Source organism: Macaca mulatta, chromosome 15 (genome assembly GCF_049350105.2).
Source record: "Macaca mulatta isolate MMU2019108-1 chromosome 15, T2T-MMU8v2.0, whole genome shotgun sequence".
NCBI classification, from domain to species: Eukaryota; Metazoa; Chordata; class Mammalia; order Primates; family Cercopithecidae; genus Macaca; species Macaca mulatta.
The window spans coordinates 15,057,827-15,078,071 of NC_133420.1; the positions used below are offsets into that span (position 1 = coordinate 15,057,827).

Consider the following 20,245-nt stretch of genomic DNA (forward strand, 5'->3'; position numbering starts at 1 on the left):
GGCTGAGCAGCATCTCTGTCCTCTGCCCACCAGATGCCACTAGCACCCCCTCCCCAGATGTAATAACCAAAAATGTCTCCAGACATGGCCCAATGTTTCCTGGGGAACAAAACTGCCCCCCTCAATTAAGAACCCCTGACCTCATTCCACTTCGCCATAATCTCTTCCATCATATAGTATCTCATTTGAATCCAACCACGTTACAACCTTGAGATGTAGGTAGGGTAGGTCTTAGTACCCAAACTCCAAATCAGGAAACCCAGGCTGAGAAATTAAGCCACTTCCCCAAGAATCCTCAAGGGGTAAGCTCGGCACTCATCACTGGCAACTAGGGCACACCCATCTGCCAGGGTACATGGCCACAGGTAACACAAGATGAGGTGGGTGACAGTATTTTGGGGGTTTTTTTTGTTTTTGTTTTTGTTTTTGAGACGGAGTCTCGCTCTGTCGCCCAGGCTGGAGTGCGGTGGCGCGATCTCAGCTCACTGCAAGCTCCACCTCCCAGGTTCCCGCCATTCTCCTGCCTCAGCCTCCCGAGTAGCTGGGACTACAGGCGCCCGCCGCCACGCCCAGCTAATTTTTTCTGTATTTTTAGTAGAGACGGGGTTTCACCGTGTTAGCCAGGATGGTCTCGATCTCCTGACCTCGTGATCCGCCCGTCTCAGCCTCCCAAAGTGCTGGGATTACAGGCGTGAGCCACCGCGCCCGGCCGGGTAACAGTATTTTTCAGTGAGAACAGAAAGGGGGAAAAACTGTAAGCACTTAGGTGGATTTGTCTCATTCTCCATTTCTTTATAAGTTCAGACATTTAACGTTGACTTCAATTGCTGAGAACAATAAGGTAGCTTTGAGAAACATAAATATTTGGACTCAGGATAAAGGAAAATAACAAAATGCTCACTTATTAAGCTCTTTCCTGGGGCAGACCCTGCCTGCATTGTCTCATTGAATCCTCAAAACTCTCCCATGCTAGGGTGCTATTACCATTACATTTTAAAGTAGGGGAAACCGAGGCTTAAAGGGTAAGTCGTCTCGTGGGTGGCAGAGCCAGTAAGTGGCTGAGACAGAACTCATTCCAGGATCTGCTGGCTCCAACCTGACATCTATACCACACCACTGGCCTTCCTCTCTGCTGAAGTAGCTGCAATTTTCTATTTGCCTGGGCAACCAACCTATTTCGATATCTTTTGTGGTTGCGTGAAAACAAAAGCTGTGGCCAGGCGTGGTGGCTCATGCCTGTAATCCCAGCAATTTGGGAGGACAAGGTAGGTGGATCATGAGGTCAGGGGTTCGAGAACAGCCCGGCCAACATGGTGAAACCCCGTTTCTACTAAAAGTTCAAAAATTAGCTGGGCGTGGTGGCAGGAGCCTGAAATCCCAGCTACTCGGAAGGCTGAGGCAAGAGAATTGCTTGAACCGGGAGGCAGAGGTTGCAGTGAGCCGAGACTGCGCCACTGCACTCCTGCCTGGGCGATAGAGCGAGACTCCATCTCAAAAAAAAAAAAAAGAAAAGAAAGAAAACAAAAGCTGCAGTCTGGAATCATTTTAACAGCCCTCCTCATTTATACTGTGGTCTTCACATACTGATGCAGGAGCTTGAAGGAAGATTCCAAGGACAATTTTATTTAAAGTTGAATCATTACCAATGACCAACAAATGCTGGCATTTTAAAAAAACTAATACAAAAGATCAGCCGGGCGCAGTGGCTCACGCCTGTAATCCCAGCACTTTGGGAGGCCAAAGCGGGCAGATCACTTGAGGTCAGGAGTTCGAGACCAGCCTGGCCAACATGGTGAAACCCCGTCTCTACTAAAAATACAAAAATTAGCTGGGCGTGGTGGTATATGCCTATTATCCCAGCTACTCGGGTGGCTGAGGCAGGAGAATCACTTGAACCCAGGAGGTGGAGGCTGCAGTGAGTGAGACTGTACCACTGCACTCCAGCCTGGCCGGGCGTGGTAGTTCACGCCTGTAATCCCAGCACTGAGGTGGGTGGATCACCTGAGGTTGGGAGTTCGAGACCAGCCTGACCAACATGGAGAAACCCCGTCTCTACTAAAAAAAACATACAAAATTAGCCTGGCGTGGTGGCGCATGCCTGTGATCCCAGCTACTAGGGAGGCTGAGGCAGCAGAATCCCTTGAACTGGGGAGGCAGAGGTTGTGGTGAGCCGAGATCAGGCCACTGCACTCCGGCCTGGGCAACGAGAGCAAAACTTTGTCTCAAAAAAAAAAAAGAATACGAAAGATCAGATGAGAAGCACTCAACAGTTATGGCACATGCCAAAATCAACCAGGCACTGGATGAGTGTGACTGTGTGCCTTCCCTTGTTTTTGCCCAACCAACCTGAGATTCTTGAGGCAGGAGTGAGAGCCCAGCAGATGGGTCTAAGGTTTAACCCAACCCAGGTCTCAGGGACCACTGCAAAGCCCTCTGCACACTGTCCTACTCGAAGGGATTCACTCAGCCCAAAGTCCTATGCCTGGTTACAATGTTCATTGTCTGTGACACATTTACATGCATTACACACACACACAGAACTAACACCCCAAAGCTAGCAAACTTCAAGCATAGCTAACATGTTGGTGGTCTCCATTGTTAGCATTTGATATAAAATACGTTTAATTGTATTGATGTTTTTATTAAACTTTAAATATAAAGATGTATTTTCTTAAAAGGCTGTTTGAATCGGACATTTTACGAGACCTCCAGTGCTCCTGAAGACCACAGAGCAGTGTGCAAACCACTGCAATAGAAAATGGGGTTTGAAATTTCACCCACAGGGTCATTTTAAAATGAAGAAAACTTTGTCTTTCAAGATAAGGAACAAGCAGGCTGGATTATACAGTGAGCAACACTGGAGCCTGGAACGCTCTGGAAGGTGTGAGAAGGGACCTCTGATAAGTTCACTCCAGTCTCAGAATTATTCTGGAGGAACGGCCTTCCCGCCACGCCACCGCAGTGTTCTGAGAGCCACGTAATCGGGAGGTGCTGAGTTCAACAGGAGGAACCCAAGTGCTTAGGGCTGAGGTCTACGCTTAGTTAATGCTTCAAAGCCAAAGCACACCTTCTTCAGAGGGACAAAGAGGACAGCGGGCTCCTCCGGCAGGGCAGCGGCTGCCCCAGGGTGGTGACAAGCTGGGGAAGGGGGCAGCTCGGCTTTCTGAAATGGCCAAGGGGCTGGGCAGGGGAGTTAGTTTCCTGCCTCAGCCCGACTCACTGAAGGATGTAACTGGGCACCCAGAAGCGGGAGGCTTTGGTTTAAAAAGAAGAAAAAAGGGCCAAGAGGGAGAGAGCTGCAAGGATGGATCAACCCACAGCACTCTCTAGAAAAATGAAACCGATCCACTGGCCCTCCAAGATGGGGCCGTTAGAATGGGCAGCTCATTTTTTAATCCCTTCCTAAGGTTTTATTTTCTCCTATTACATTGTAATTGAATGTAAAAGGATTGGAGCAATCAGGGGTATATTCTCTTCAACAATAAAGCTGCATGTCACATTTTCAGATTGTACTCAAATGTCATAAAAATACTGACCCACGCGGCGGTATTTGTACAACTGTGCTTTTGTCTGCCTTCTTTGTGCTAGTCTCTCTCCGTGCCTTTATGTTCGCCGGCATCAATATTTATTAGAGATGTTAAGCTATTAGTGGGCATGGTGTGGTTGCCTAATTTTGTAGAGCATCCAATTTGAACACACTGGCTCTAAATAAACGCTTCCTCGTGATGATAATGATAATGATCCCGGCAGCAGCACTGGGTCTTGTAAACTAGGACTCAAGTTGGGGTGAAAACCTACAAGCATTTAGGAGCTGAGGAGGGCGGAATTGAGCTGAATGACTTTCCCAGCTCTGCTTTTTCACTTTTCAAGGTCTGGTTCCAGGTTCCTGAGACTTGCCCAGAGCTCCCTTCCCACAAATCTGAACTCTCTGGGCAATGTAGCTCACTTGCAAACTATGGGGGTGGAGACGCATCACAATGCCTGTCTTATTTATACATACATGCCTGTGTGTGTGTGTGTGTGTGTGTGTGTGTGTGAATAAGAGCTAACATTTCCCAAGAGCTTTCCTTACGGCAGGTGCTGTGCTAAGTTGCCTGCCTCTTTGCGTTCATCTCTATCTGAACATTTATAAACGTGTGTATGTATCCCATCTCCCCAGCTAAATAGTAAATGGTTGACTCCTGTGAAACTCAGCAATGCTGAATTCTAAACTTCTTTCTATGCCCCCAGGAAAGCTTAGGGTGGCACTGGGCACTTGGTAAACTTTCAACAAATATTTCTTGGCTGTCAACAAGTCCTAAGAAATCAGTAGAGCTCACTTTGGAAGGAACACTGAATGAAATGATATTGGAATCTGGTTCACCCGTAAACACTGTTTGACTGCCTGCTGTACAGGATGTTACCAACCTGGATTGTCTTTGGTTAATTAATCGTATGTTGTGGCCAAAAGAACGTGGGGCTGGAAGCCAGGAGACCTGAGTCTCATCCCACTTCTGCCACCAGGTGAGGATAGCACCTTGGATGAGTCTGTTCCCCTCACTGGGCCTTGAGCTCCTCAAAAAAGGAGGTGGACTAGATGTCTGTAAGATTCCCTCCAGCCCCAAATGCTGTGTCTATTCTATGACTCTATTTTACAAATGCATGCACTTCTTGTTGGTTACATAAAACCCCATAGAAAAACAAAATCAGTAATAAATTATGAAAATATCAGGTGCCAGGATCATTTGCACTTTCTAAGGGTGCTCGATTCCATAAATTCCACCCACCCCTGTACATAGGCAGCCTCTCCAGGGCGACAGAAGATCCAAGGCTGTCAGGGGAGCAAACCAAGCAGTCTCTCCCTATAATTGTATTGACAGGTTATCAGCTGAGTTCCGATGGCAAGAAAGGTGCAACCCTGACAGGTTTTGTGAAGGAGTCTTGAAGGCTATTGTAGCAGGATTCTGTGTGGAGTCACAGAATTCTGGAGAAATGAGAACCAAGCAGGGAGAAGCTTGGTTCTTTCTCTATTTAATTTTATTCTTCCCAGAGTCACATTTGAAGGAAAACTGGCTAACTGCACATCACTGTCTACACTAGAGTCGAAACCCTTTCTAATGGAAAATATTTACATCTTTTGTGGCCATGTAAAACACCGACTTGATTCAATCACTCCTATTAAATAACCAGTTGACTTGGTTTTAAATGAGGCAAATGATTGTTGAGCATTTGTAGATAAAATACCTGCTTGGAGGTTTCAGTTTTTCACTTTTCATTTGGTTACAGTGGCATTTTGCAGACATGTTCTTTTTTTTTTTTTTTTTTTTTTTTTTGAGACGGAGTCTCGCTCTGTCACCCAGGGTGGAGTGCAGTGGCTGGATCTCAGCTCACTGCAAGCTCCGCCTCCCGGGTTTACGACATTCTCCTGCCTCAGCTTCCCAAGTAGCTGGGACTACAGGTGCCCTCCACCTCGCCCGGCTAGTTTTTTGTATTTTTTAGTAGAGACGGGGTTTCACCGTGTTCGCCAGGATGATCTTGATCTCCTGACCTCGTGATCCACCCGTCTCGGCCTCCCAAAGTGCTGGGATTACAGGCTTGAGCCACCGCGCTCGGCCAACATGTTCTTGAATAACTGATGTGTATACATCCTGGTAAATTTTATGGATGTGAAATAACACTGTTGAGTTTGTTCAGTCAGTGTTTCCACATTTTAAATGAAAAAAAAAAAAAGTTGATCCTATTCATTGGAGAAAGCAACCCAAGAAACAACCCCCCAATACGGTAGAATAAATGCCTATTTCTAAGGTGCTATAGTCTTCCAATATAGATGCACACCTTCAGGTTCAGACTTAGACAAAACCAACATAGACTTTAGTTCTAATGACCCTCCTAAAGACACCAAGGCAGAGTGCACTCCCAACCTCTACCATACATAGCGGTGAGGCACAGGCTACCACGGGGATCTGAAAATCTGTGGTGGTGAAACTGACATGCCACAATGAAGAAATCCACAAGCCGAGCTCAACAGAAATTTCCATAACATGCAAAGAAAAAAATCTTAAAGCTCCCCAACCTCACATATTTTCCATTTTCCCTTTTTCTTTAAAGTCAAAAACACCAAAGTTGTTTCATAATTTAAAAAATAATAATATAGGAAGCTGTTTGGAGTGGTAAAAATAATGCTGGGATGGGAGTTAGCCAACGAAGCTGCAAACCCAAGCTCTGCCAAAACCTTCAGCAAAACAAAAACAAAAACAAAAAACAAACAAAACAGAGGTGGCCTCAGTGTGCTCATTTGCAAAAGGGGTCTGGAAAAGGTAACGGTCAAGCTTCCCTTTTGTGGTCAATTTCTCTGCCAACTTCTATTTAGGTCAGGTTTTGACCTCTACAGTTATAAGATATTCTAATATTATATGACGTGGTAAATACCGAAAAGTGGATGTCACCTTAACTGCTCCAGAAAGTACCTTACGGACCCTGAAGAACCCACTAAGGAAAGCCAGAGGTAAAGGCTGCCCCCTGGCGGCCCCTGATGGAAGAAGAGAACCCCGGGCTCCATCTTCAGAGAGTGGGAGCCTGGAAGTGGGTCTCTGCTGCTCCAGCATGGTCACCAGGAGCCAGGGCAGACCCGCTCTGCATCTCGTGCCCTGAAGACAGAACCCCAGTCGTGGGTGAGTCATCTCCTGTACATTTTCCAACCCTAAGCTTGGGTTCAGAAATCAGGGATTGAATCGGTCCTGGAAGCTGTTCAGCTAGTGCCATCCAGAGGCCAAATGCTGTCCTCGATATAGCTGGATGGGTCGGGGGAAGCAAAAGGAAAAAGGAAAAGAAGGGGGAAATTTACATATATGTACATACATCTTACACATATGTACATGTATATTATACATATGCGTGCATGTATACATCATAGATGTAAACCGTATGTATATAGGCGCATACACAAATGCATATGCATGTACGTGTGTGTACGTACATATCGCTCAGCGTGGGCACCACATGCTAACTCACCATGGAGAATAACTCCATATGCCCTCACTCTACACTTCAGTAGGAAGAAGTTGGCTCCCTACTAACTACTTGAACAAAAGCAACGACCTAACCTTAACGTAGGTAGTCAGAGGTGGCGGGCGTGATTCTCTCCTTGATACAAGAATAGTGAGCCCCACCTGCCTGTCCTGCCTGTCCACTGAGAGTGGCTCTTCTCATCTAGAAGTAAGTGAAGGACCTTGTTCCACTTTGAGGGGCCCAAGGGGCCTATTCGATGGAAAGGCACGAGCACGGTAAGTCAGCCTCCCCCAGCTGCAGCCTGCACCTGGGCAGTATCCTTCCTCCTCTGCAGGACCGAGTTTAGGGAAGGCAAGAGGAGGGAGTCAATGTTTTGCCAGGAGCCAATTAACTCAGTTAATTCTAGCACGGGTTCCCTTTTCCCCAAAACAAAAACAAATCGCCACCACCACCTCTGGGCTCTACTCAGCGCCTGGCGGTCACACAAATAATTGTTGCTGAATCCACGGTTACCACCTGCGCCTTCCACTCCCGCACCTGGGACGCGGAGCGCATTTTTAAAGGCGCACTGCCCTCCAGCGGCGCAAGATAAATTCGCCCCGAGGCTTGCTGCCCGACCCCCAAGCCTCAGCCTGACCTCTCCCGTAGCCCCCGGGAAGGTGTGGCCGCCACAGCAGTGTTGGTTTCCCATCAGCGGGAAGCGAGGCTAAAGGTGGGGAGGAGGGAAGCGCAATGTGATCTAGCCCGAAATCGCAGTTCCCTCATTCTTGTCTGCGGAGCCTCCTAGGCCAAAAACTGCTTTTTTTCTCTTAGGGTTGTAATTTAGGTGAGAAATAAGTATGATCGGACGGAAATGAATATTCGACGTGATGCTTCCAGGACAGACACGGAGCCTCCGCTGCATAGACGTACCCCAGGCGTGCAGGGGAACGGGAGAGGCGGCCTTTACCCTAGGAGTGCTGGCAGCCAGGACTTAGGCTGGGCGTGTGCGACCTCTCACCCTGTGGGGTTCACTCTGTGGGAAACCACAGCAGCCCCCATTGCAGGCTTACCCCATGTCAGGCTCTGTCCCGGGGTCCCGCAGAAATTACCCTTATTCAGTCTTCCCAATCAGTCCCTTTAGTGGTGCCATTATCATCCCACTGTGAGGATGGGGAAACCGAGGCTCAGAGAGGCGACGCGACCTGCACGGGGGTTCAAGCCTGTCTGGACCAGAGCTGGAGCTTCCCACGCTGCGCTCGGACCCCGGGCCGAGGGGCCAGGGCGCGGCGGGTGGGGACCCCCGGCGGCGTGGGGCCCGGAGCCGGCGACCGCGAAAGCGCGGTGGACGTGGGGTGCTCACCTTGACGATGAGGGGGTTCTGAAACATGGAGTCCCGCACGACCCCCAGCCGCTCGTTCTCCATGCCGGGACGGATGTCAGCCACGGTCAGGGGCCGCCGCGGGGGCGGGCAGACATGGCTGACCGTGCGGCGCACAGGCTGCTGCTGCTTCCTCCATCGCGTGGGGTCCAGGCCGGCGTTCCTGCCCTCTGGCATCCTTGGGGTCGCCGGGGAGTCGGCCCGCGGGCTGGGTTGGGCGCGCTTCCCCAAGTCCAGGCCAGCTGGGAGCTCCCAGGCGCCTGCCGGGCGACCCGGGCCGCACCACCGGGATCCTAGGGGGGAAACTCAGATGCCAGGACCCCTCTGGAGCCAGGCGCGCCCCCCTCGCGCCGGCTCCTAATTGCAAAGAGCTCCGGAGCCCTGAAGAAGCCCCGCCGGATCCTCAGGGCGTCTCCTGGGCCCCGCGCTGCGGACTGGGAGAGGAAAGAAAACCAAGACCACCCCTGGAGGACGAATGCAACGGCCCGTCTCCTTGGCGACGGGACGCCAACAGAGCCCGGCTCGGCTTGTACTTTTCTTTCAAGAAACTCTTGGTGGCTACCAGTGTGGAATTGTTTGGAGTTTTCCTGAATCGATACAGGAGAACCGAGAATCTCCAGTGGGTTGCGTTTAAAGCGGCATGGCTCTTAGAGGGTCATTTACACTAGTCTTTCAAGTCAAAGACTCCATCCTCTGCTCACCCCCATTCCACTCACAAACCCTCCCCACCTCTACTCCTTGCGCCGCACACACACCCGAGAGAAAGCACGAAAGGCATTCCAAGCGTGATGCTGAGGCTGACCCACTGGGAGGACTCGTTGGATCCAATGGGCTTTTTTTTTTTTTTTTTTTTTTTTTTTTTTTGTCCTGTGAGATGGGTGACAAGGAAAGTCTAGAGTTGGATTAGACCAATGGTTCCCAAATTTAAGCAACAGAATGAAGGGAAATTGAAAAATACAGATTTGGGCTGGGCTCGGTGGCTCACCCATGTAATCCCATTGCTTTGGGAAGCCTAGGAGGGAGGATGGCCTGAGGCCAGGAGTTTGAGACCAGCCTGGACAACATGGTGAGGTCTCATCTCTACCAAAAATTTTAAAAATTAGCCAGGTGTAGTGGCACACACCTGTGGTCCCAGTTATGGGGAGGCTGAGGCAGGAGGATCGCTGGAGGAGGTTGAGACTACAATGAGCTGTGTTTGGGCAACTACATTCCAGTCTGGATGACAGAATGAGAATGTGTGCCAAAAAAAGAAGAACGAAGATTCACAGGACTCACTGAATCAGAATATCTGGAAATGTCACCTGAGGCTCTCTTTTTTTTCTTTTTTTTTTTTTTTTTAAGAGACAGAGTCTTGCTCTGATAATGACATGAGCCACCTCACCAGGACAGATGCTGCATTTTTAAAAAACCCCTTAACCACCCACCCCCAACTTTGTGAAAAAGTTCAAACCTATAGAAAAGTTGAAAGTCAAAAGAAGAATACAATGAAAATACATATAGGCTTCACCTAGATTCTGTTAGATTTTGAAGGGAAGGGGAGGGTTAAAGAAAGAGTGGCGGCTCTACAGCAAATGCAGGCTTTATGTCCAGCATAAGACCTACAGAGGTGGGAGACCAGCTGAATGGCAGTGCCCACCGCTGCTTACAAGCTGGGGAAATTATAGGCCTGGGCAGGGAGGGGCCCCGGGGGGAATAGCCTACTGCCTGGGAAGATGTTGATAAGGTATTCCCATGATGAGGCAGTTTGGACTTTGTTCTGGTGGAATGTGATGTTCCTGGCACTTTCTCCCAGCAGAATATGATAAGAGGCATGCTGTTTCTCACCGCCTGAACCCCTGTGGAATGTTTCACTCTAAGCAAGGGCTGTGAAATGGCAGGGGGCTTACAAAATGGTGTAATTTGGACTAACAGATTCACCCATCCCCAGCAGTGGCCACATTTTCTTGCTCTCTCTCTGTGAGTGTGTGAGTATGCACATACACACAATACAAAATCACCTGAAAAAGTATCTGTCAACACCATATTTAACCCTAGTTACTTCATCAGGTAGCAAGGACATTCCCATGTATAACTACAATGTCATTATCATGTCCGAAGATTTTAATGTGATACAATAGTGTTTATTATAAAATCCATTGCAAAGTTGAGAATCTACATTTAAAATAAAACAAAACAAAAAAGCTTCCCAAGTGATTGGTGCAGTTGGAGGAGGATTGGAAACCACTAACCTGTATGATCTCTAATCTCTCCTCTAGTGCCAGCCTTTTGTGGGTTCATTCATGCATCACTAGTACCACAAGGCTCTGGGTAAGTGGGCTCACCACAGAACACGTGACACCAATGACGAACCTGGACTTCAAGGCCTTACGTATCAACAGTGGACACCACCACATTTACAGACTTCTCCAGACAGAGCTCCAACTGCACATCCACGTCCCAGAGCAGCATATATAGGTTCATCATTTCTCCAACCTGCTTCCCTTCCAGACTTTCATGGAAGCATAGGTTGTGCATTTTTAAATCAAAGACACTTGGCAGATCACATAGAAGTCAGGTGGAACAGTGAGGGGCAAGATAGTGGAGTAGTAGAAAGAGCATAGGTCTGATTTCTGGCTGGCCCATTTAAGTCACCTTTGACAAGTTACTGTAAACCCAGGTTTCTTATCCACAAGGTGGGATTAATAATACCTCATAGATACCTACAAGGATTAAGTGAGAAAACTTGTTGCCTATATCGTATATGTTCCCTATCCAAAAAGGTTAAACGTTTGGTTGGTAAATATAATGGCCTTGAATTGATAGCCAGGTTAAAGCTGCCCTTTTAGCTAGGTCTTTTCAGGACTCTGTTGAAATGGGAAGACTGGGATAGATCTCCAAACTCCTGCCAGCTCTAACCTTCTAAGACTTCATCCAAGCTTAACATCCATCAGACTCTGCACCTGCAGACCTCTGACTTCATCTCCTACCCCCTCCCCTGCATTCACATGCATTCACTTAGGCTGGGCGTGTGCGACCTGTCACCCTGTGGGTTCACTCTGTGAATTCACTCTCTGCTCCAGCTGCTCTGGTCTTCTCCCAGGTCCTCCACCAACCAAGTTCAGGACTTTTCCATTCACTTCCAGCCTGGAACACTCTTCTGTCTAGATTTTTTGCCTGCCCTTTTCATTTAGAACTCAGTTCAAATGTCACTCCTCAGTGAGCCCTCCCTTACATCTGAAGTAGCACTTACTGTCCCCTAGTCACTCTCCATCATGTTACCCTATTTTATTTTCCTTACAAGGTAATCAGAAATTATCTTAGTTGCTTTGTTTGTCATCTGTCTTCCCAAGTTGTTCCTGGAGTTCACCAAAAACTCAGCTCAAATGTCACTCCTCAGTGAGCCCTCCCTTACATCTAAAGTAATACCCACTGTCCCCTAGTCACTCTCCATCATGTTACCCTATTTTATTTTTCTTACAAGATAATCTGAAATTATCTTAGTTGATTTGTCATCTGTCTTCCCAAGTTGTTCCTGGAGTTCACCAAAAACTGGAATAAATGGAATGCACGCATGCATTAGTACGTCAATGGAGGGGCATTCTGTCCTACTTTCTTCGTTTTAGGAGCACGCTCTACCCCACCTGACCTCTAAAGGACCTAGAAGGAAAATGGGTAGACAACTGCGCGCGCTTCCACTGCCTAGCGGCAGCCGTGTTACCATGACAGCGTGACGCCGAGGGGGCCGGAAGGCGACGCACTACTACTTCCGCTTCCTCAACAGCAGCACTTCCGGGTTGGGAGAAAGGTGGCAGCGCTTTTGGAGGGTAAGTTGAAAGCGCCTTTGTTAGTTGTTTCTGCATTTCAAAATGCGCACGTAAAAACCCAGCGTGGGGTGGTGGATTTCCCCGTCTTCTGGGAGACCCGCCTTTTGGCCTGAGGTCTCCAGGCCGCGTCTTCGCCCCAGGCCTTATCTTGGGGAAACTGAGGTTTGGGTCTTTTTTTTTTCTTTTTTTAAAGATGGAGTCTTGCTCTTGTCGCCCAGGCTGGAGTGCGGTGGTGCGATCTCGGCTCACTGCAACCTCCGCCTCCTGGTTTCAAGCGATTCTCCTGCCTCAGCCTCCCAAGTAGCTGGGATTATAGGCGCCCGCCACCACGCCTAGGTAATTTTTGTATTTTTAGTAGAGACGGGGTTTCACCATGTTGGCTAGGCAGGTCTCGAACTCCAGACCTCAGGTGATCAACCCGCCTCAGCCTCCCAAAGTGCTGGGATTACAGGCGTGAACCACCGCGCCTGGCCGAGGCTTGGGTCTTTGGGAGTGAGAAGATGGAGAATTCACATCTGGTTAGTTCCTCCCCTCTCAGCCCTGGAGCGCCCACCTGGAAGCGGAGCGGGGTTTTTCTGGCACCTCAAAGGCGGTGAGAGAATCCGGGACCAGGTTTGAGCACATATCTGCAGGGCGGGAAGTGTATGTTCTGAGTAAGGGGGGATAAATGTATATCCGTTCTTTCAATATGTTTGGAGCACTGGGGAGCCATTTGGGAGCAAGGTGGCCAAAATTCCAGCCCTCAAGAAGCCGATCATATTATAACTGCCAGAAGTGTGGTGGGAACTGAAAAAAGCAGGGTTTCTGAAACCTAGAGAGAAGTGAGAGGTAGAGAAGTAGGCATGGACCTACCTCTCTCCATCTCTAGGCTAGATTATGAAGAAATGAAGACCTTTGCAGGTCTGTGAGGATTTTGACTTTATCTTAAGAATAACAGGGGAACTCTAAAAAGTTTTTAGCAGGGAGAGACTATATGTTTAGAAGGTTGTACTAGGCTCCAGAGACCAGAGGAAGTATTTACAAAAAAGAAGGAAAGGAACTGATGGAAGGGGAAATGTTATATAAAGAAATCAAGGCTGGGCGCTGTGGTTTACGCCTGTAATCCTGACACTTTGGGAGGCCGAGGCAGGTGGGTCACCTGAGGTCAGGAGTTCAAGACCAGACTGGCCAACATGGCAAAACCCCGTCTCTACTAAAAATAAAAAGATTAGCCGGGATTGGTGGCGTGTTCCTGTAATCCCAGCTTCTACTCCGGAGGCTGAAGCAGGAGAATCGCTTGAACCCGGGAGGCGGAGGTTGCAGTGACCTGAGATCGCGCCACTGCACTCCAGCCTGGGTGACAGAGTGAGATTCTGTCTCCAAAAAAAAGAAAGAAAGAAATCAGCCGGGCGCGGTGGCTCACGCCTGTAATCCCAGCACTTTGGGAGGCCGAGGTGGGTGGATCATGAGGTCAGGAGATTGAGACCATCCTGGCTAACACAGTGAAACTCTGTCTCTACTAAAAAATACAAAAAAATTAGCCGGGCGTTGTGGCGGTCACCGGTAGTCCCAGCTACTCTGGAGGCTGAGGCAGAAGAATGGCGTGAACCCGGGAGGCACAGCTTGCAGTGAGCCAAGATCACGCCACTGCACTCCAGCTTGGGCGACAGAGCGAGACTCCGTCTCAAAAAATAATAATAATCTGTTCTGTTTGTGATTTATTAAGAGGTCCTAAAAGATGGGCCTGAAAAGCATCTGTTGAAGTTAGTGGCTTTAAGGACACTCTTGCTGGAGCAGTCTCAGTGGAGTAGTGGGGTGGGAGCTCCAAGGATGTGGGTTAATAAGTGGATGAAAGGTGAGGTAATGAAAAGAGTGATTTCTCTATCAGGAATGTTGCTGTGAAGGGGAAGAAAGAGAACAGCTGGATGAGACTTAGGGTTAGACGACAGTTGCTTTTTTTTTTTTTTAAGTTAGAGGAGATTAAATATTATTGGTGTTTTACTAGAAAACACAGGCTGAAGATACAGGAGAGAGATGGGGTACCTGGGGGACCACTATCTCTCTGAGAAGGCAGGAGGGGGTTGGGAGCCAGCACACATTTTCCTTCCTATAACAGAAGGAAATAGCCTTTGACAGAAGAAGGGACACTTCCTTTGTTGCAGCAAGTGAGAGAGAGAGGATGTGGCAGCACAAGCAGGTGTGTTAGACTTGGGGGAGTGACCTATTTCTTGTCTAATACAGTTGATATTTACTACCCAGGATAAACTAGGTAGCTTCTGTAGAAAATATGCTTAGCATTCAGACTTTAAAGACCGCTGATATAGAGAGAGCTCTGGGGTCTGTTAAGGAAAAATAGCAAGTGCAGATCACAATATATAGCTGTTACCTTCTGTGTAAGAAAGGAGAAGAAATATGAAGATTATTTTGATTTTTGTACCATGTAAATGTGTTATTTAGCCAAAAATAAAATCTAAAAACAAATGAAACCCAGAAGCAACACAGAGCAAAGAGAACAATAAGACATGTTTGCAAAATTATATTTGTAATCATCTCTTTTGGAAAGTGCGTTTCTGTTACTGTATTTTAATTCCAAGTGCACACACCTGATATGTGAGTATTAACGTTAGTGGCTTATGAAATTTATTCCAGTGTTTTGCAGAATGTTTGCTCTTTGTTGGACACTAACAAGGCATATCCAACTTCTTTCACAAAGAGGCTGACTTCTGGTTTGAGGTCAGTGGATACCTGATATCCCCACTGCGAAGCCCTTTTGTGGATCCTGCACTCTTTTTTTTTTTTCTTTTGAGACTGAGTCTGGCTCTGTCGCCCAGGCTGGAGTGCAGTGGCCGGATCTCAGCTCACTGCACGCTCCACCTCCCGGGTTTACGCCATTCTCCTGCCTCAGCCTCCCGAGTAGCTGGGACCACAGGCGCCCGCCACTTCGCCCGGCTAGTTTTTTGTATTTTTTTAGTAGAGATGGGGTTTCACCGTGTTAGCCAGGATGGTCTCGATCTCCTGACCTCGTGATCCGCCCGTCTCGGCCTCCCAAAGTGCTGGGATTACAGGCTTGAGCCACCGCGCCCGGCCAGGATCCTGCACTCTAATGGGGTCTAATGGCTTCTCCGTGGTAGAAACACAGAGGGGAACAAGACAGATAAACCATCTTTTTCTTCCTTGTTTTCTTTTTTTTCTTTTTTCTTTCTTTTTTTTTTTTTTTTTTAAGCAGAGAAGACAGCCTGTAAATGACTAAGTGTTTATTTTTTAAATATGAAAGTATGTTACTTGGGAATCAGGCCAAGCCTAAGGAAGCAGGGAAAACTTTCTTGAAGAACTGATCTTCAAACCAAGCTCTGAAGGTGGCAAGAGGCAAGGAGGGTGGGGAGACAGTGGAGAGAATGTCATGGAGAGCTGGGGGGAAAGGTTGTGGCGTGTTTGAGGAACCAAAACAAGCTGCTTGTGGCTTAAACGCAGAGTTGGACAGATGAGTCAGAGGTGAGGCTGTGGGGGACAGGGCACTGTTGTTCTCTGTTAACTATTTTTTTCTCCATCATAAAGGCGGTGGGACCAGACAGAATTCCAGTGAGCCACCTGTGTATCTAGAATAATATAAAATTTGTAATCATGACTACAGGCTTGTCATTTGTCATACAATTTCATTTTGCTGTGATTTTTTTCCCCTGAGGCTATGTTTAAAATGCAAAAATAGGCCAGCACCGGTGGCTGACGCCTGTAATCCCAGCACTTTGGGAGGCTGAGGTGGGTGGATCACGAGGTCAGGAGATAGAGACTATCCTGGCTAACACGGTGAAACCCCGTCTCTACTAAAAAGACAAAAATAAAATTAGCCGGGCGCGGTGGCGGGCGCCTGTAGTCCCAGCTACTCAGGAGGCTGAGGCAGGAGAATGGCGTAAACCCAGGAGGCGGAGCTTGCAGTGAGCCGAGATCGCGCCACTGCACTCCAGCCTGGGCGACAGAGCGAGACTCCGTCTCAAAAAAAAAAAAAAAGCAAAAATAAACCATTGTTGTCGTCACATTTCCATATAGGAATAAAATGGAAGGAGAATCACGCAGATTTGAAATCCACACTCCAGTTTCTGACAAGAAAAAGAAAAAGTATTCTGCACATAAGGAAAGACCTCAGAAACATTCCCACGAAATTTTCAGAGACTCCTCCCTGGTGAGTGAACAGTCTCAAATAACTAGGCGGAAAAAGAGGAAAAAAGATTTCCAGCATCTCATTTCTTCTCCTTTGAAAAAATCCAGAATCCATGATAATGCTGAAAATGCCACTGCTACGCTCAAAAAGAGAAAAAAGAGAAGATACAGTGCTTTGGAGGTGGAAGAGGAAGCAGGTGTTACAGTTGTCCTTGTGGATAAAGAAAATATTAGCAACACACCAAAGCCTTTTCGAAAGGATGTTGATGTCATTTGTGTTGATATGAGCATGGAACAGAAGTTACCAGGAGAGCCTAAAACAGACAAATTTCAGGTACTTGCTAAGTCACATGCACATAAATCAGAAGCACTGCACAATAAAATTAGGGAGGAAAAGAATAAAAAGCATCGGAGGAAAGCTGCATCCTGGGATGCTGTACAGGAGAGCCAGCGGGCAATGGATGCCCTGCCTCAGTCGGAATCCCACCAGGAGGAGTCCTGGCTTTCTATAGGTCCAGGGGGTGAAATGACAGAACTACCAGCATCTGCTCATAAAAACAAGTGTAAGAAAAAAAAGAAAAAGTCCAGCAACCAGGAATATGAGACATTGGCCATGCCTGAAGGATCGCAAGCGGGCAGTGAGGCTGAGCCTGATATGCAGGAATCTCGGCCTACTGTGGGCTTGGATGGTGAAGCTCCAGAACTACTAGGACCTACTCACAAAAAAAAGTCTAAGAAAAAAAAGAAGAAAAAGTCCAGTTACCAGGACTCTGAGGCATTGGCCATGCCTGAAGGATCACAAGTGGGCAGCGAGGTTGCGACTGAGACGCAGGAATCCCGGCCTGCTGTGGGCCTACGTGGTGAAACTGCAGAACTACCAGCACCGGCTTATAAAAACAAGTCTAAGAAAAAAAAGAAAAAGTCCAATCACCAGGAATTTGAGGCAATGGCCATGCCTGAGAGCCTTGAGAGTGCATACCCTGAAGGATCACAGGTGGGCCGTGAGGTTGGGATTGTGGAAGGCAGGAAGGCTCTTAAAGGGTTCAAGGAATCCAACAGTACAGAGAAGAAGTCTAAGAAAAGGAAGCTTAAGTCTGTCAAAAGGGCCGTAGCGTCTGGTGATGGTTTTTCAGTGTCCAGTAAGAACTCTGAGAGCACACTCTTTGATTCAGTAGAAGGTGATGGCGCCGTGATGGAAGAAAGTGTGAAACCCAGGCCCCGACGAAAGAAAACCCGGGCCTGTTCAGCAAGCAAGCATATGCAAGAGGTGCCAAGGTAACGTGGGAGTGGTATGCCAGCTACTGGTATATTTCTTTTGTATGGATTCTGCCCATGCCTCTTTATTTAGCACAGACTCTTTTTTTTTTTTTTTGAGACGGAGATTTGCTCTTGTTGCCCAGGCTGGAGTGCAACGGTGCGATCTCAGTTCATTGTGCCCTCCGCCTCCCGGGTTCAAGCGATTCTCCCAAGTGGCTGAGATTACAGGCATGCACCACCACACCTGGCTAATTTTGTATTTTTAGTAGACACAAGGTTTTTCCTTGTTGGTCAGGCTGGTCTCAAACTCCTGCCCTCAGGCGATCCACCCGCCTCAGCCTCTCAAAGTGCTGAGATTACAGGCGTGAGCCACCGCACCTGGCCTCAGTACATACATATTAAATGGCAGAAATCATCAAGAGGTAGACCCTCAATATACCCTCGATGTACAGACTATCATACATCTTTAATTGAGTAAACTTGGCAGGTAGTTTAATTTCTTCATGTGTGAAATAAGACATTCGATTTTCACTAAGAACTATTCCAGCCCTGAAAATCTGTGAGTAAATTTAAAAGCCCAAATTACCTCTGAAAAATAGTCTGAGCAAATAACCAGAGGAAATAGGGCTTAGGGCTGCACGTTTAGCTTCTAGGCTGCCTCTGAGATATATCCAAGTAATTCAAGTTCCAGTAAAAAGTTTGAAAATCATGGACTGAGTCAACTCTAAGATCTCATCTTGCTTTAATATTCTGGTAGCCTAAGTGAGAGCCATTTTAAGAAAAGTTTAAGGCCAGGCATGGTGGCTCATGCCTATAATCCCAGCACTTTGGGAGGCCAAGGTGGGTGAGTCACTTGAGACCAACCTAGCCAACATGGCGAAACCCCATCTCTACTAAAAATACAAAAGTTAGCCGGGCACGATGGCGGGCGCCTGTAGTCCCAGCTACTCTGGAGGCTGAGGCAGGAGAATCGCTTGAACCAGGAAGCAGAAGTTGCAGTGAGCTGAGATCGCACCATTGCACTCCAGCCTGGCGACAGAGCGAGACTCTGTCTCATAAAGAAAGAAGGAAAAGTTTAAAAGTTATGAGGTCAAGTGATGTGTTAATGTTAGGCAACCCAATTTTCTAACCCCTTAGGATAGAACCTGCAAATGAAGAACGCAACGTGGAAACAGCTGAAGATTCCGAAACAAGATATTTGTATGCAGATTCAGGAGATGCCGATGATTCAGATGCGGATTTGGGTTCTGCCATCAGACAGCTTCAGGAATTCATTCCTAACATCAAGGACAGGGCCACCAGCACAATCAAGCGGATGTACCGGGATGACTTAGAACGGTTTAAGGACTTTAAAGCACAAGGTGAGCTTGTGGGGCCTTAGGGTTTGTTGAACTTCCTGTATGCAGAGCTAGCACCTGACTTTCTTTTATGGATGATTCAGATTTATAGATGGACAAGAAGCATTCTTTCGCTGCCTTCACCTCTGTCTCCTACCAGAATTGTCTGAGCTATAAAATTAGCAAAATGAAGTGCTCTTGCTTTTCCTCTTCTCTCCCAGTTTCTGGTAAAGGTAGCCAGGAAGAATGGGGCTAAAGAGACCAGATAATTAATTCCCACCAAGAAGAGAAAGGACGAGAGGTTAATTGGTTGAGACACTGGAAAAGATACAACAGTTATATAAAACTAAAATGCTGTCAGATTAAAATAATCAACTTTAGTGAGGTATCGTTTCTTTCTCCAAGGTATTAAATTGATGGTGAGCTGGTTGTAGTGGACTTGATCACCTTCTTGATTTCACTGTGTTTCTGAACCTCTCATTAAGAATTATTACTAAGAATAACAAATAACTTTTATTCTTAAATCCAATAATAAAGCTTATTGGATTTAAGAATAAACTGTGCCGGGGCGGTGGCTCAAGCCTGTAATCCCAGCACTTTGGGAGGCCGAGACGGGCGGATCACGAGGTCAGGAGATCGAGACCATCCTGGCTAACACGGTGAAACCCCATCTCTATTAAGAAATACAAAAAACTAGCCGGGCGAGGTGGCGGGCGCCTGTAGTCCCAGCTACTCCAGAGGCTGAGGCAGGAGAATGGCGTGAACCCGGGAGGCGGGGCTTGCAGTGAGCTGAGATCCGGCCACTGCACTCCAGCCTGGGCGACAGAGCGAGACTCCGCCTCAAAAAAAAGAAAAAAAAAAGAATAAACTGCAAATGTAAGGCTGTGTACTACCAGTGAGCAATATTTACTAAATATCTGCTGTGTAAGACCCAATACAACTGGTCATTGGAAAAAGTAAGAAGAGGAGTCATAGTCTTCCAGAATTCATAGTATTGAAGAGATTCAGAAAAATAGACAAGACATATTAAGCAAAAAAGAGAGCACTACACACATGCACACAATTGTAGTATATAATCCCATTTTATTGGTATATTGTGTTGAAATTCTTATGAGTATGTATTTTATAAAAGCCTTTTTTTTTGAGACGGAGTCTCGCTCTGTGGCCCAGGCTGGAATGCAGTGGCGCGATCTCGGCTCACTGCACCCTACGCCTCCTGGGTTCAAGCGGTTCTCCCGCCTCAGCCTCCCGAGTAGCTGGGTCTACAGGCGCCTGCCACACTTGGCTAATTTTTGTATTTTTAGTAGAGACGGGGTTTCACCATGTTATTGACCAGGCTGGTCTCAAACTCCTGACCTCATGATCTG

At 47.5% G+C, this 20,245-nt stretch overlaps 2 protein-coding genes and 1 long non-coding RNA gene across 10 annotated transcripts in view; 1 reads left to right on the forward strand and 2 right to left on the reverse strand.

Annotated features, from left to right (window-relative positions):
• The window catches only part of CFAP77 (cilia and flagella associated protein 77), a 170,266-nt gene extending 161,400 nt beyond the window's left edge, over nt 1-8,866 (reverse strand). The window contains exon 1 of one of the 2 annotated variants that reach the window (XM_015116516.3): nt 8,330-8,866. In XM_015116516.3, the coding sequence (XP_014972002.2) occupies nt 8,330-8,524 (195 nt within the window). In that variant the 5' untranslated portion in view covers nt 8,525-8,866. The remainder of the gene's footprint in view (nt 1-8,329) is intronic. The other variant, XM_077967391.1, reaches the window with a different exon arrangement.
• Nucleotides 8,867-12,102: 3,236 nt separating this feature from the next.
• Nucleotides 12,103-20,245, forward strand: part of TTF1 (transcription termination factor 1) — a 34,173-nt gene continuing 26,030 nt past the window's right edge. For 6 of the 7 annotated variants that reach the window (XR_013405343.1, XR_001439854.3, XR_013405342.1 and 3 more), the window contains exons 1-3: nt 12,103-12,150; nt 16,174-17,559; nt 18,679-18,902. Coding sequence is in view for 4 of the 7 variants with exons in the window: in XM_015116501.3 (XP_014971987.3) it covers nt 16,181-17,559; nt 18,679-18,902 (1,603 nt within the window). In the remaining 3 variants the exon portion in view is untranslated. Of the gene's footprint in view, nt 12,763-16,173; nt 17,560-18,678; nt 18,903-20,245 lie in introns of all 7 variants that reach the window. The other variant, XM_077967337.1, reaches the window with a different exon arrangement.
• LOC144334999 (uncharacterized) lies at nt 12,120-14,916 on the reverse strand. The gene is made up of 2 exons (XR_013405360.1): nt 13,783-14,916; nt 12,120-12,297 (listed from the first exon to the last, which is right to left on the reverse strand). It is a non-coding gene; the product is annotated as an uncharacterized LOC144334999 (long non-coding RNA).